Source organism: Halichoerus grypus, chromosome 12 (assembly GCF_964656455.1).
Source record: "Halichoerus grypus chromosome 12, mHalGry1.hap1.1, whole genome shotgun sequence".
Lineage (NCBI taxonomy): Eukaryota > Metazoa > Chordata > Mammalia > Carnivora > Phocidae > Halichoerus > Halichoerus grypus.
In genome coordinates this window covers 182,413-196,901 of record NC_135723.1, presented here as the reverse complement: position 1 = coordinate 196,901, position 14,489 = coordinate 182,413, and the positions used below count along the sequence as shown (strand labels likewise).

General features: G+C 52.3%; 1 protein-coding gene across 1 annotated transcript; it reads left to right on the top strand.

Moving 5' to 3' along the window:
* The first annotated feature begins 11,494 nt into the window (after window positions 1–11,494).
* Window positions 11,495–13,975, top strand: PGAM2 (phosphoglycerate mutase 2). Its single transcript, XM_036085279.2, has 3 exons — window positions 11,495–12,041; window positions 12,156–12,336; window positions 13,772–13,975. Exons 1-3 carry the CDS (start codon window positions 11,628–11,630, stop codon window positions 13,936–13,938), a joined length of 762 nt encoding a protein of 253 aa, XP_035941172.1. The 5' UTR covers window positions 11,495–11,627; the 3' UTR covers window positions 13,939–13,975.
* Window positions 13,976–14,489: the final 514 nt, after the last annotated feature.

The window sequence follows — 14,489 nt, the reverse complement described above, 5'->3', positions numbered from 1 at the left end:
CAGCAAAATGGGTTCATTTGGGAATGGCGGAGGGACTGCGGTCTGGACGGGACCAGGAGGAGGGGGCTGGGCGGGGCTGCTCTGCGGGTCCGATGGAGGAGGCCGGGGGCTCGGGTGGTGCTCGGCGGCAGGGCAGGCTTCTGTCCGAGCCCCTCTCCGGCCTCCGGACTCTTCTCAGGGAGGTTGTGTCCGCCCGGTGTGCCTGTTCCGCCGCAGGACGCCCCCGCGCTGGCCCGTCGCGCTTCCCCGTCGTCCCCCACCCCCGCTCGCCCGTCGCGCCCACGTGCTCTCCTGGCGCTTCCCGGTCCCTGCGGTTCTTCTGCGGAACGTCCCGTGCGTGCAGGCCGACTCCATGTAAGCTTCCGAGACTGGCCCTCCGCGTGGGGCCTCCGACAGTCCTCCGGGTGCCCGCCGTTCCTCCTTCCACCGCGGGGCATCATCCGGCGTCGACGCGTCCACCTGTCGAGAACTTGTGTCCAGGCTCCGGTGACCACCAAGAGAACCGCTGCAGACTTGGACGACAGGTGTCCGTGTGAACACAGGTTCTCCTTTCTCGGGGCACGCGGTGAGACCCGGGGTCTCCAGGGCTTACGGGGTGAGGGTGTGCCACTTTCCAAGGACCGCCGCATGGACAAGCGTCCCGGGAGCCCGGCGCGCGGTCTGCGGGCACCCTCGCTGTGGGTCTCCCGAGGGCGCGCCCCCGCCGTCTGCAGGGCCGAGCACGGTCTCACCGCGGTACCATCGCTCTCCGCTCTGCGTGTGGGTCCCCTGCTCTCTGTAACCGTCGGTGTGTAGGGTGTGTGTGCATTTCCTACAAGGGCGCTTCTCAGAGCAGAGTCTGACCTTTTAGGAAGTCTGGTTTGCCAGTCTATCAGTGCACCTTTTTTTTTTCCTCTCACGCTTCTGGGTCATGTCTCTGACTCCGAATTACAATAAACATTGTCTCTGTTTTCTTGCAGAGCGTACAGTTTACATGGAGATGTAGGATTCATTCTGAGTGAATTTTAAGTATGAGGTTTAGGCTGAGGATTCGGTATCTGCGGGAGGAGGCCCGTGGTTCCAGCACCATCTGTCGACAAGACCGTCTTTTCGCTCCCGGATTGTCCTTGAAGCTTCCTGAGACATCCGTTGGCCATTTTTGTGCAGGGCTGTTTCTGGGTTCTCTTCTGTTCCATCTCTCTCTGTGCCCATCGCTTCAAAAACACCCTCCTAACTCGACTAACCTGAATTGGAGAGGAATGCCTAGTATCAGCTGGTGTGACTCCTCTAATTTTATTCTTTCCAGATTGTTTTGCCTGCTCTTCTTTTGACTTTCCGTATAGATTTTAGAATCAGCTTGTCTGTCTACGAAGGAATACTTTGGGATTCGTGAACACAGGATGTCTCTGCACGAAGTTGCTTGTCTTTGATTCCTTCCATCAATGTTTTCTGGTTTTTCAACATAGAGACCCAGCCCCTGCTCTGTTAGGTTTATGCCTAATTCTCTCTTTCCCTTGGAGCTGTTACAGATTGTTTCAGTTTCCATTTGTTCATTGTGAGCACTCAAACCCACCGATTCTCATGCATAGATGTATCCTGAAACCTGGCAGAACTCACTATTAGTTTAGATTCCTGGTGGTTCTGTCTGTCCGTCCACATAAACAGCCCTCCTGTTTGTGACTGGGAACAATTTCAGGTCCCCTGTTATTCGCTTGTGTGGCCTCACTGGTCTGGCCAGAGCCTCTGGGGCTCCGTGGGTGGACGTGGGCCTCTTTGCTCGCGCCCAGTCTTGGGTTCAGCGTTTCCCCATTAAGATGATGTTAGGGGTCCGGCGTCTGTAGGTGCCCTTTATCAGATGAAGGAAGTTCAGTTTTATTCCTAGTTTTCTGAGTGTTTTTATCAGGAAGGGGTGTTGGATTTTGTCAAATGCTTTTTTTTTTCATTCATTGAGATGATCATGTGTCATTTTTGTCAAAAAACAAAACATTCTACTGATAGGGTGTATTAATTGGCTTTCAGATTTAAACCTCCCGACATAAATTTCGTGGTGTAGAATCCATTTTATTTGTTGCTAGATTCTGTGCTGAAGTTTGTATGTAACAGATCCTCTCTGCAGCTGTCTCTGCTGTCTTTGATGAGTGATGGTATCAGGGTGATTGATACCACGGAACACGAGGTTACTGTTCACTTTAACCAATGTGCATTATTATATTCAGGGCGAGTTCCTCGAAGCCAGCATGGAATTGGGTGACTTTTAAAAGTCCAAACTATAAGTTGTCTTTAATTCAATGTGTTTGGCTGTGATATTGTGATACAATAAGAAATGCATAAGGGCATCTGGGAGGCTCAGTCAGTTAGGCGTCCAACTCTTGATTTTGGCTCAGGGTCCTGGGACTGAGCCCTGTGTTGGGCTCCCTGCTCACTGGGGAGCCTGCTTCTCCTTCTCCTCCCTGCTCATGCTCTCTCTCTCAAATAAATAAATAAAATCTTTTTTAAAAATACAGAAATCCATATTTTGGTCTTCCTGTCCACCTCCTGGCTAGAGCTCCTAAATCCCATGAAATGTCTTGGGTGAAAGCAGTGTCTTTTTCCCAGTGAGGCACTCACTCGGTGGGCTCTGGGACGGCTTTGGGATGGGGCTGGGCACCAGAAAGATCAGGCCATGATTAGAAGCCCAGCCCCATCCTCGAGGGAGGGGAGAGGCACTGGAGATGGTTCATAATCAGTCATGCCATGAAAATCCGTAAAGTACAGGTTCGGGGAGCTTCTGGGTTGGTGAACACGTCCTGCATCGCAGGGTGATGCACCCCAGCTCCACAAGGTTGAGGAGCAGAAGCTGCTACACTCAGGAGCCTTCAAGACCTCACCCTATGCACCTTGTCATCTGTTTGTACGTATCTTTTATCATATTCTTTATTGTATAATAAACTGGTAATGAAAGAGTTTCCCTGCATTCTGGGGGGGAGTTGTTCTAGAAAATTATCAAACCCAAAGAGGGGCTTGTGGGAAGCCCAATCGATAGCCGACCTGTCGGAAGTACAGGTGAGCACCTGGGGCTTGCGATTGGCTTCTGAAGCGGGGGCAGTTTTGGGGGACTGAGCCCTTCCCCCATGGGGTCGATGCAGTCTCCAGGGAGATGGTGTTAGAGCTGAGTTAGACGGTAGGACCCCCAGTTCTCCTTCTTGGTGGAGAAGTGCTTGGTGGGGAAAATTCACAGCGTGAGTGTTAGCGGTGGTGCGAGGAGTAGAGTCCAAGAGTAGAAACAGCCTCATTTCCTTTAGTTGCTGTGCAGAGAGTGCCCATGTCCGAGGCCAGGCCCTTCCCGTTTAATGAGACTATTGCATGGTCTGGGGTTAGGCAAACAGTTGTTCTCTGTTTCTTCTTTCCTGCCCTGCTGCTCTCTTCCTGACTATATTTCTTTGTATATATAATATTGATGGGGGCGCCTGGGTGACTCAGTCGGTGAAGCATCTGCCTTCAGCTCAGGTCATGGTCCCAGGGTCCTGGGATCGAGCCCCACATCAGGCTCCCTGCTCAGTGAGGAGCCTGCTTCTCCCTCTGCCCCGACCCCCTGCTTGTGCGCGCTTTCTCCCTCTCTCAAATAAAATCTTTAAAGAAAAATATTTAGTGGTTCTAGAAATTATATACACACTTTTCATAGCCTACTTAGAATTAATATTTTGCCACTTCGTGTGGAATGGAGAACCCTACCAGCCTACAGGTCCCTTTACCCTTCATGTTGTAGTTTGATTCCCTCTGCATACATTGGAACCCCTAGCAGACAGTGTTAGAAGACAAATTATAAATTTATAATGTATATGTAGCTATATATATTAAGTTTATATTTTATGTGTGTGTGTATATATATATATATCTTAAGGGTAGCTATACATACATATGTATATAGCTAAACTTAATAATAAAAACTGCCAGTTATTTCACCATGAACAGATGGGTTTATTCAGGAATAAAAGAGAATTTCAGTCCTGGACAAACAAGCTGGGCAAAACCCTAGGCAAGTCTGGGGAACGAGGGAGAAAAGGGGTGAATTGGGAGGAGCTGTTATGAACTCAAAGTGCGTTGGAGGAAGCTGGGGAGGGGGGTGCGGCGGCTTCTTGGCGGCAGAGCTGTGGCCCCGGACGAGGGAAGCGTCTGTCCCTCCTGCGGGGGTCACAGCCTGGGGCAAGGTCCCGTCCAGGTGAGGGCAGGGCGGGCTCTTCCTGTCGGGTCAGCAATGGACCCCGTGGGAGGGCGGCGAGCGCCCCCTGCCGGAGCTTCCAACCCCGTCTCTGGGAGGTTTCCCAGTACTGATTTTCACTACATATGGGGTATTTTTTCCCCCATTTTAAAAAAGATTATTTATTTATTTTTAAAGATTTTATTTATTTGAGAGAGAGAATGAGAGAGAGAGAGAGAGCACAAGAGGGGGGAGGGTCAGAGGGAGAAGCAGACTCTCTGCTAAGCAGGGAGCCCGATGTGGGACTCCATCCCAGGACCCTGGGATGATGACTTGAGCCGAAGGCAGACGCTTAACGACTGAGCCACCCAGGCGCCCCAGTTCTTGCCTTTCAACAGTTTAAAAATATTGTTCTGCTTCCTTCTGGCCTGCTTGGTCTCTGGTGAGAAACCCAGAGCCTTGCAAAGAATTGCTCCCTACATGAAGTGAATCATTTTACTCTGGCTGATTTTAGAATTTTTTTTCTTGGTCTTTAGTTTTCCTACATCTCATTATGATGTGTCTGCACTAATTTCAATTCTACAATACAGGGTAATCAGCTGTAATCACCATGCTTTACATTAGATCCTTAGGCTTTATTCATTTTACAGACCTCTCCCTATTTCCCCCACCCCCAGCTCCTGACAATCACTTTTCTACTGTTTTTTATGGATTGGACCTTTTTCTTTTTCTTTTTTTTAAAGATCCCCATATAGAACCCTCCTACACTGTTGGTGGGGATGCAAGCTGGTGCAGCCACTCTGGAAAACAGTATGAAGATTCCCCAAAAAAGTTGAAAATAGAGCTACCATACGACCCAGCAATTGCACTACTGGGTATTTACCCCAAAGATACAGATGTAGTGATCTGAAGGGGCACCTGCACCCCAATGTTTATAGCAGCAATGTCCACAATAGCCAAACCATGGAAGGAGCCTAGATATCCATTGACAGATGAATGGATAAAGAAGATGTGGTCCATGTATACAATGGAATATTATGCAGCCATTGAAAAAATGAAATCTTGCCATTTGCAACAACGTGGATGGAACTAGAGGGTATTTTGCTGAGCGAAATATGTCATTCAGAGAAGGACAAGTATCATATGATGTCACTGATATGAGGAATTTGAGAAACAAGACAGAGGATGATACAGGAAGGGAGGGGAAAATGAAACAAGATGTAACTGGAGACAGAGACAAACCATAAGAGACTCTTAATCTCAGGAAACAAACTGAGGGTTGCTGGAGTGGTGGGGGGTGGGAGGGATGGGGTGGCTGGGTGATAGACACTGGGGAGGGTATGTGCTATGGTGAGCGCTGTGAATTGTGTAAGACTGATGAATCACAGACCTGTACACCTGAAACAAATAATACATTATATGTTAATTAAAAAAAGAAAAATTCTTGAATTAACAACAACAAAAAAAGATCCCCATATAAGTCATACCATGCAGTATTTGTCTTTATCTGGCTAGGTTCACCTAGCATAATGCCCTCAAAGTCCATCCATGTTGTGGCAAATGGCAGGATTTTCCTTCTCATGACTGAATAATATTTCATTGCGTGTGTGTATTCGACATATAATATATGTGTATATATATGATGATATGTGTGTATCACATCTTTATCCATTCATCCATCGATGGACACTCAGCTTAGATTTCTACATGTTGGCTGTCAAGAATGCTACAGGGAACATGGGGGTGCTGATATCTCTTTGAGATTCTGTTCCCATTTCCTTCAGCTACATGCTCAGAAGTAAGATTGCTGGATCATATGGTAGTTCTATATTTTTAGTTTTTTTGAGGAAACTCCATACTGTTTTCCAGAGTGACTGCACCCGTTGGCATTCTCACCACAGTGCACAGGGGTTGTGGATAATCTCAGCAACACTGGTCATCTTTTGTCTTTTTGATGATGGCCATTTTAACAGGTATGAAGGGATATCTCATTATGGTTTTGATTTTCAGTTCCCTGATGGTGACTGATGTGGAGCGTCTTTTCCGCACCTACCAGGACTTCCTTCCCTACAGTCAGGACTGAGTGTTGGCTTCCAGAGACACGTGGCTGCAGCACCTGGCAACTTCTAGGCCCTTCTGTGATACGCTTGGCATTTCCCAGGCCCAAGTTCAGGCCTAAACTAGTGATATGGGAGGCTCCCGAACTCACTTCCTTCTCCTGGATACACCAAATCCACAGGTACAGAGAAGCAGTTCCCTCTAAAAAGAAATCCAGAAACTAGTTGAACAATTCCTACATATCGGGCAAACATGAAAATACCCACAGCAAACCGGGTCACCGGTGTCTCCCTGGAAGGAGCTTGTGCGCCTGTTGCTGCCCTGGCTTTGGCAGCTGCCATCCAGAGCCATGCCCCTTGATCACCTATTTCTGGTGGCCAGTGGGGCTTGCATTTGCAGGGCCCCCCAGGACTGTTCAAAGAAAGACACCGTTCTTAAACAGCTATCTGCCCAGGGCTCAGCACAGAGTATGCACACTGAAATCCTATCTCCCGGGCTTTCCATGAACGAAGACTTTGCTTACTTTGAAAGCTGCTGCCTGAGGGTCAGGCTTCTAATTTAGCACACATCTATGGCTGAGCCTCCCCTTTGGGACACTAATGGGCCTTGGCACACTTTCAACCACTGGGAGCCACTAAGAAGAAAGAAGGTGGCTTGGGCAATCACAAAGGTTTGAGCGAACCAAGAGTGTGGGCTGGGCTGAATGATAAGGTTCATCCCCTTCATGAGACCACTCCATCAAGATTCAGAGAGGTGGCTGTTTTATCAAAGACACAGAAACCAACACAGAGAGTCTAGGAAAATGAACAGAGGAATATGTTCCAAACAAAAGAACAAAACTCCAGAAACAGACCTTCATGAAATGGAGGTTAGTGACTTACCTGATAAAAAGTTCGAAATAATGGCCATAAAGATGCCCACTGAGCTCAGGAGAATTATGCATGAACAAATGAGAATTTCAACAAAGACGTGGAAACTAAAAGAAAATACCAAACATAAACCACAGAGATGAAGAATACAGAAATTGAACTGAGATTCAACAGAAGGGTTCGGCTACAGACTACATAAAGCGGACTTGAAGACAGTACAGTGGAACTTATCAGAGGAGCAAAAAGAAAAAAGTGAGAAAGAAGATACCTTAAGCGGCTTATGGGACACTATCCAAGGAGGCCAAAATGTGCATTATAGGATCCCAAAAAGAGGAAAGAGAATGAAACTTATTCAAAGAAATATTGGCTGAAAACTCCCCTAACCTGGGGAAAGAACTGGCTATCTGAACCAGGAAGCCCATAGAGTTCCAAATAAGATGAATTCAAAGAAACCCAGACCAAGACACATTTTAATTAAGTTGTCAAAAGTTAAAGACAAGGAGAGACTATTAAAAGCAGTAAGAGAAAAACACCTTTTTACATGGGAACCCCCACCCCCATAAGACTATCAGCAGATTTTTTCAGCAGACACTTTGCAGGCCACATGGGAATGTCATGATATTTTCAAAGTGCTGAAAGAAAAAAAAAAAAAAAAACCTGCCAGCCAAGAATATGGTACCTGGCAAAGCTGTCCTTCAGGATTGAAGGAGAGATAAAGAATTTTCCAGAAAAGTAAAAGATGATGGAGTTCATCACTAGACCAGCCTTATAAGAAATATTAAAGGGGGGGTGTGTGTCTGGGTGGCTCAGTCAGTTAAGCACCTGCCTTTGGCTCAGGTCATGGTCTCAGGGTCCTGGGATCGAGTCCTGCATCGGGCTCCCTGTTCAGCAGGAAGCCTGCTTCTCCCTCTCCCACTCCCCCTGTTTGTGTTCCCTCTCTCTCTGTGTCTCTGTCAAATAAATAAATAAAATCTTAAAAAAAAGATTTTATTAGAGAGAACGAGCAGGGGGAGGGGCAGGCAGAGGGAGAAGTAGACTCCCCCTGAGTAGGGAGCTTGATTCAGGGCTTGATCCCAGGACCCTGAGACCATGACCTGAGCTGAAGACAGACGCTTAACTGACGGAGCCACCCAGGCGCCCCTAAGAGCTGTTTTTTTTTTTTTTAAGATAAACAAAATAGACATACCTTTAGCTACTTTTACTAATAAAGAAGGGGATTATTTTAAATGAAAGAAAAGACATTACAACTAATACCACACAAAGGATCATAAGGGACGACAAATGCCAGCAAATTGGATAATCTAGAAGAAACGGGTAAATTCTTAGAAATACACAACCTACCAAGACTGAGTCATGAAGGAACAGAAAATCTGAACTGCTCTGTAACTAATAAGGAGATTGAATAAATAATCAAAAACCTCCCAACAAAGAAAAGTACAGGACCAGATGGCTTCACTGGTGATCCTACCGAACATTTAAAGAAAAATTAGCACCAGTTCTTCTCCAGCTCTTCCAAAACAGAAGAGGAGGGAACACTTCAAAACTTATAAAGTCAGCTTTACCCTGATACCAAAACCAGACAAAAACACCACAACGAAAGAAAAATTACAGGTCACTATCCTTGATGAACACATATGCAAAAATCCTCAACAAAATACTAGCAAACTGAATTTAGCAATGCACTAAAAGGATCAATTGAGTGGGATTTATTCTAGGAATGCAAGGATGACTCAACATCCACAAATCAATATGATATACCACATTAACAAAATGAAGGATAAAAGTCATATGATCATCTCAATAAAGGCAGAAAAAGGATCTGCCAAAATTCAACATCCATTTAGGATTAAAAACCCCTCAAAGTGGGTACAGAACGAACATACCTCAACACAGGAAAGGCCTTGTATGATAAGCCTACCTCTAATCATACTCAGCAGTGAAAGGCTTTCCCTTTAAGGTCAGGAACAAGACAAGAATGCCCACTCTCACCGCTTCTATCTGACGTAGTACTAGAAGTCTTAGCCAGCAATGGGACAAGAAAAGGAAATAAAAGGCATCCAAATTGGAAAGGAAGAAGTAAAACTGTCTCTATTTGGAGATGACATGATCTTATACATGGAAAACATTAAAGGGTCCACAAAAAGCCTGTTAGAACTGATAAATGAATTCAATAAAGCTGCAGGAGGCAAAATCCATATAAAAAAATCAGTTGTGTTGCTACGTGCTGACAATGACCTTTCAGAGAAATTAAGAAAACAATCCCATGAATGATGTCACCAAAAAATAATAGAATACCTAGGAATAAACTTAACCAAGGGGTTGAAAGATCTGTACACTGAAAACTAAGCTATTGATGAAAGAAACTGAAGACACACATAGGTGGAAAGATCTTCCATGCTCATGGCTTGGAAGAATTAATAGTGTTAGAATGTCTACATCATCAGGGGCACCTGGTGGCTCAGTCAGTTAAGCGTCTGCCTTCAGCTCAGGTCATGATCTCAGGGTCCTCAGGATCGAGCCCCACGTCGGCCTCCTTGCTCAGTGGGGAGCCTGTTTCTCCTTCTCCCTCTGCCCTGCTCATGCTCTCTCACTCTCTCTGTCAAATAAATGAAATCTTAAAAAAAAAAGATAAAATTCTTGAAGCCATGCTTCAAGCTCTCCAGTGATCTGCATCAGGACGCAGAGCCCAGCCCCTCGTGCCCTCTGCCACCCACACGTCTGCTCTCCTGTGGGGACTGGTTCTTTGCTGCCCCTCTGGCTGGAGTGCTCTCCCCCAGAACTCGTCCTGGCAAGTCCTTTGCTTTCCGCTGCACCTCCAAGGGGCCGTCTCTGCCCCCTTCTGCTCTCCCATCTCTCCCTATCCCCTTTTACTCGTTCCTGCTAGCTGGGATGAAGGAGAAGAGCTTGTTGAGTTGCTTGTATCATCCTTGTCCCCCACTGAGCAGGAGCTTCCTGCCTGGCTGTCTGCTGGGCCCCCAGGGCCTGATTAGTGGCCAAGGGAACAAAAAGTAGACCTTATTAGGAGGTGTGGCTCTAACAAGGGCAGAGCTGGAGCAGCAAGGTCTGCGTGTGGCGCTGCTAGGAGGGTGGCCTTGGGGTGTGGAGCCCCCATCTTAGGGGCCCAGAGCTGGGAGGCTGTCCCCTGGGTGGACAGCAAGGCTGGAGGGAGAGAGGTCAGGGCTTCGCACACTCAGGTCCAGGTCTCGGTGTAGCAGCTGACCCCTCTGCTGGCCTCCCGCCCACCCTGTTCCATTTCCAGGAGCGTGAGAGGGTAAGGGTGTGGTCGCTAGGGCAGTGGGGTGGGAGGAGGTGTAGGGGACCCTGGGCAGGCTCCCTCATGAGAGCGCAGCTTCTGCCCCAGTGGCCTTCATCCCCCAAAATCTGAATGCAGAGGCTGGTCCCCCAGCATCAACCTCGGCCCCTTGGGGTGCTCCTGCTGAGCTGGGCATGAACCCAACAACCAGTACCTCTGGGGGCATGACTCCGGATTTCTCTGTCTTTGAAAGGTGGTTTCAGTGGGGAGGGGCAAGCCTGGCTTGGGTGAGGGCGGGTTGGGTGGGACAGTGTGGCAGCACCCCTGCTCCCCTCTGGCCCCACCCCTCCATCTCCCCCGGTGGTCCTGGAAACAGCTCTGCCCGGCTCAGCCCAGGCCCCTGCCCACCCTACTGCCTCGTGCCCTCTCCCGCAGGCCCGGACCGCCCGCCCCAGGGCTACGGCCCCCACCCTCTCCCCTGACCCTGCCCACAGCGACCTGACCTTTCACTCCCTTCTGTCCCTTGAGGGGACTAGCAGAGGTGACGTCACGGTCCCTCCCAGCCTGGCCATGTGCCACAGGCTCCCTTAGGACTCACCCTGCGGGCAGGGCAGAGGGAGCTGGGGAGGGAAGCCCCCACGCAGCCCTCACGCCCCGCTGAGCAGAGCAGAGCCCCTGGGGAACCTCCTGGCAGCTCACAGGCATGCGCATTTGCACACGCAACAAGTGACAGACACGGACACGCGTGTATACACGGAACACACCGCTCCTGCGTGTGCCCGCACACGGGTGCACACATACATGTGTACGTGGGCAGACAGGCGCTGCGCACACACCCCCGGGCTCCCCTTCACACAGGCCGGCTCCCTTCGGGGAACGCAGGCTCGCCCCCAGTCGCGTGGACGAGGACCAGCAGAAAGGCCCTGGGAACGCGCCTCTGCCTGAGGCCGCAGCGTCAGCCCTCCTGCCCGGACAGAGGAGCCGTGCTCGGAGATCCGCGCTGCTCCTGGCAGCCCCCCTCGGGCATGTCTCAGACGCCTGCCCTTCGTGCCCGGTCCTGCGCGCAGCCCCTCCCGGCCCAGGCGCTGGTGGCTGCTGGGCTATTTTAAGGCCGGCTCCGGGCCTGCCCTCCCCCCAGCTTTGCTACTGGCCACCTGCCGCCGCCCGTCCCGCCTGGAATGCTGACTGGCAGTTGGCCAGGGTGGGGGCTGGGGACAGACTGTTATAAAACTGGGTGCACCTGGGAGGCCGCTGTCCCCGTCCGCAGCCCGCCGCGGTCCCCAGCACCACCATGTCCACCCACCGCCTCGTGATGGTCCGGCATGGCGAGAGCACCTGGAACCAGGAGAACCGCTTCTGTGGCTGGTTCGACGCAGAGCTGAGCGAGAAGGGGGCCCAGGAGGCCAAGAGGGGCGCCCAGGCCATCAAGGATGCCAAGATGGAGTTCGACATCTGCTACACGTCGGTGCTGAAGCGAGCCATCCACACCCTCTGGACCATCCTGGATGGCACGGACCAGATGTGGCTGCCCGTGGTGCGTACCTGGCGCCTCAACGAGAGGCACTACGGGGGCCTCACGGGCCTCAACAAGGCCGAGACGGCCGCCAAGCACGGGGAGGAGCAGGTGAAGATCTGGAGGCGCTCCTTCGACATCCCGCCGCCCCCCATGGATGAGAAGCACCCCTACTACAACTCCATCAGCAAGGTGGGCTGCTTGGGGCATCAGGGGAGGGTCTAGGGGCAGGGCCTTGGGGATGGCAGCCCGGGCGGGGGGGGGGCTGGCTTCCTGGGGAGGGAACAGCATTGTGGACGCCCCCAGGAGCGGCGGTACGCAGGCCTGAAGCCCGGAGAACTGCCCACCTGCGAGAGCCTCAAGGACACCATCGCCCGGGCCCTGCCCTTCTGGAACGAGGACATCGCCCCCCAGATCAAGGCTGGCAAGAGAGTGCTCATTGCGGCCCACGGGAACAGCCTGCGGGGCATTGTCAAGCACCTGGAAGGTGAGGCCCATCCTTGCAGGGGGTGTGGGCGGAAGCAGGTTGGGGGGGCGGACGGGGCACATGCCCTTGAACCAGTTGGCCCCCAAATGCTCATCTCAGCTACAAGCCCCCTGCCTAGGCAGCTCTGCACACATGAGCACTCAGGGTCAGAGTTCAAACTGAACTGGGAGAACTGAGAAACCACTTAAAAAACCCACTTTGTAAAATTTTTGTTTCACTTGTTTATGTACTGGGACATTACATACGAGCTTCCTTCTGGAGGTTGTGGGTGGAAACATCTGCTGCTCCGACCCGGGGTCCAGAGGCCTGGGGCTGGCCTGGCTTCCTGGCCACAAACCTGGGAAAGATGGGAAGGCCGTGCCCAAGGCCGCCCGGGGTCAAGGCAGGGCCGTCTGGCTCCAGATCCATTTGCTGTGTGGCCCCGGTCAAGTCACACCACTCGCTGGGTCTCAACCACCCTCTCTGGGGTCAGGCGGGGGGCGCTCATGAGGCCCAGGGCAGGGGACCCCAGCTCACACCCACGCACGGAAAAGGTAAGACCAGTTAAGAGAGTGCTGGGGTGGAGCAGTCCTCGACCGGCCTGTAGCTGGGTTCCCACTAAGGAGCTCGGGGCATGCATCTCCACTGGGCTCCCTTAGACATACAGATCCTCGGGAGCCTGAGCCTCGGAACGGCCTTCAAGCTTCTCGGGACTGTGGAAAGGGGAAGAAGGCCGGTAGGTGGGGAGCCCCAAGCCCCCCGCTCTGGGGGTCAGTGGGTAGCTGGCCAGAACACAGACAGGCGGGCCCCCGAGGCCTGCCCAGCCCCAGTCCACCCTCCCCAAGACCACCTCGTGCCCCTCCCTTCCAGGGGCCGGGTCTGGGAGAGAAGCGTGGAGGCCAGCGTCACTGCAGTCTCCCACTGCCTGGAGAACTGGCTGGGGTGGGGGGTGGGGGGTGTCGGAGCTGCAAAGGTCGAGCTGCTATTCCAGGCCAGGGGCTGCGAAGGCCGGCAGGGTCAGGTTTCCCTGGGAAACCTTGCCCTTTCCACCCACAGAGCCTCCCCTCCACCCTGGTCACAGGAAGCCCTTCTCGCTGTCCCTCCACCCCCAATGGTCAGGAGCACCCCTGCTCCTGATGGCTAGAATTTAGAACGCTCTAGAAACCAAACAGAAAAGACCCAATGGCGTGGCCCCAGGTCCCAGTGGTTCCTGGTTGGGGGCACGAGGTCCCGGTTTGCCACGGCTATTTCTGCAGGCCACTCGGTCTCTCACTACCGGCTCGACCTTCTCCAGGGGCATCTGTGCGGGGCGCTCACTGGGGGGGGGGGGGGGGGCTGCTGCCTGGCTGGCCCGGCTCTGTGGCCCATAAAGGTCACGGGGCCTGCTGAATGTGAGGGCGGGAAGCTGCCTGGCGGACTGGCCGAGGGGACTAAGGACCCTGTTCCCCCGGTCCAGGGATGTCGGACCAGGCCATCATGGAGCTGAACCTGCCCACGGGGATCCCCATCGTGTACGAGCTGGACCAGGCGCTGAAGCCCACCAAGCCCATGCGGTTCCTGGGTGATGAGGAAACCGTGAGGAAGGCCATGGAGGCTGTGGCCGCCCAGGGCAAGGCCAAGTGAAGGGTGGGCTTCTGGCAATAAAGGCACCTCCACCTACCACCTCGAGTCTGGTATGGCCCCGGCATGCCCGGCTCCAAGTCCTTGAGCTAGGGGTTCCACAAACCTTGCCCCAGGGCATGCGGCCCCTGCTGCCCACCCCTATTAGGTGAGAGGGCCCCAGGAACCAAGGGCAGGAGTCTGGTCCCCAAGCCGGGCTATCAGGTAACTTCTAACAGGCCCCCTATGGTGACGCCAAGAACCGAACCACCACCTGGTAACCTCGCTCTAGAATCGGGGTGCCTGGGGTGACCCAGCTCTCCCCAGTGAGCGGGGACTGCAGCGAGGACACCACTTCACGGCCGCTTCCCTCAGATGGGCTGTCCTCTGCCGTCCCTGCAGCCCCAGGGTGGGCAGGGTGAGGTGGTACCGAGCCCCACACCCCGGGCGTCCCCGCATCTGAGGACAAGCCCACCGCTGGCCTCAGAGTCTGCAACAGGGGACTCCTGGATCCTCCGCAGCTCGGGGGCAGAGAATCAGGGCTGGCGAGGCCTGCCTTTGCAGCCTAGGGGACA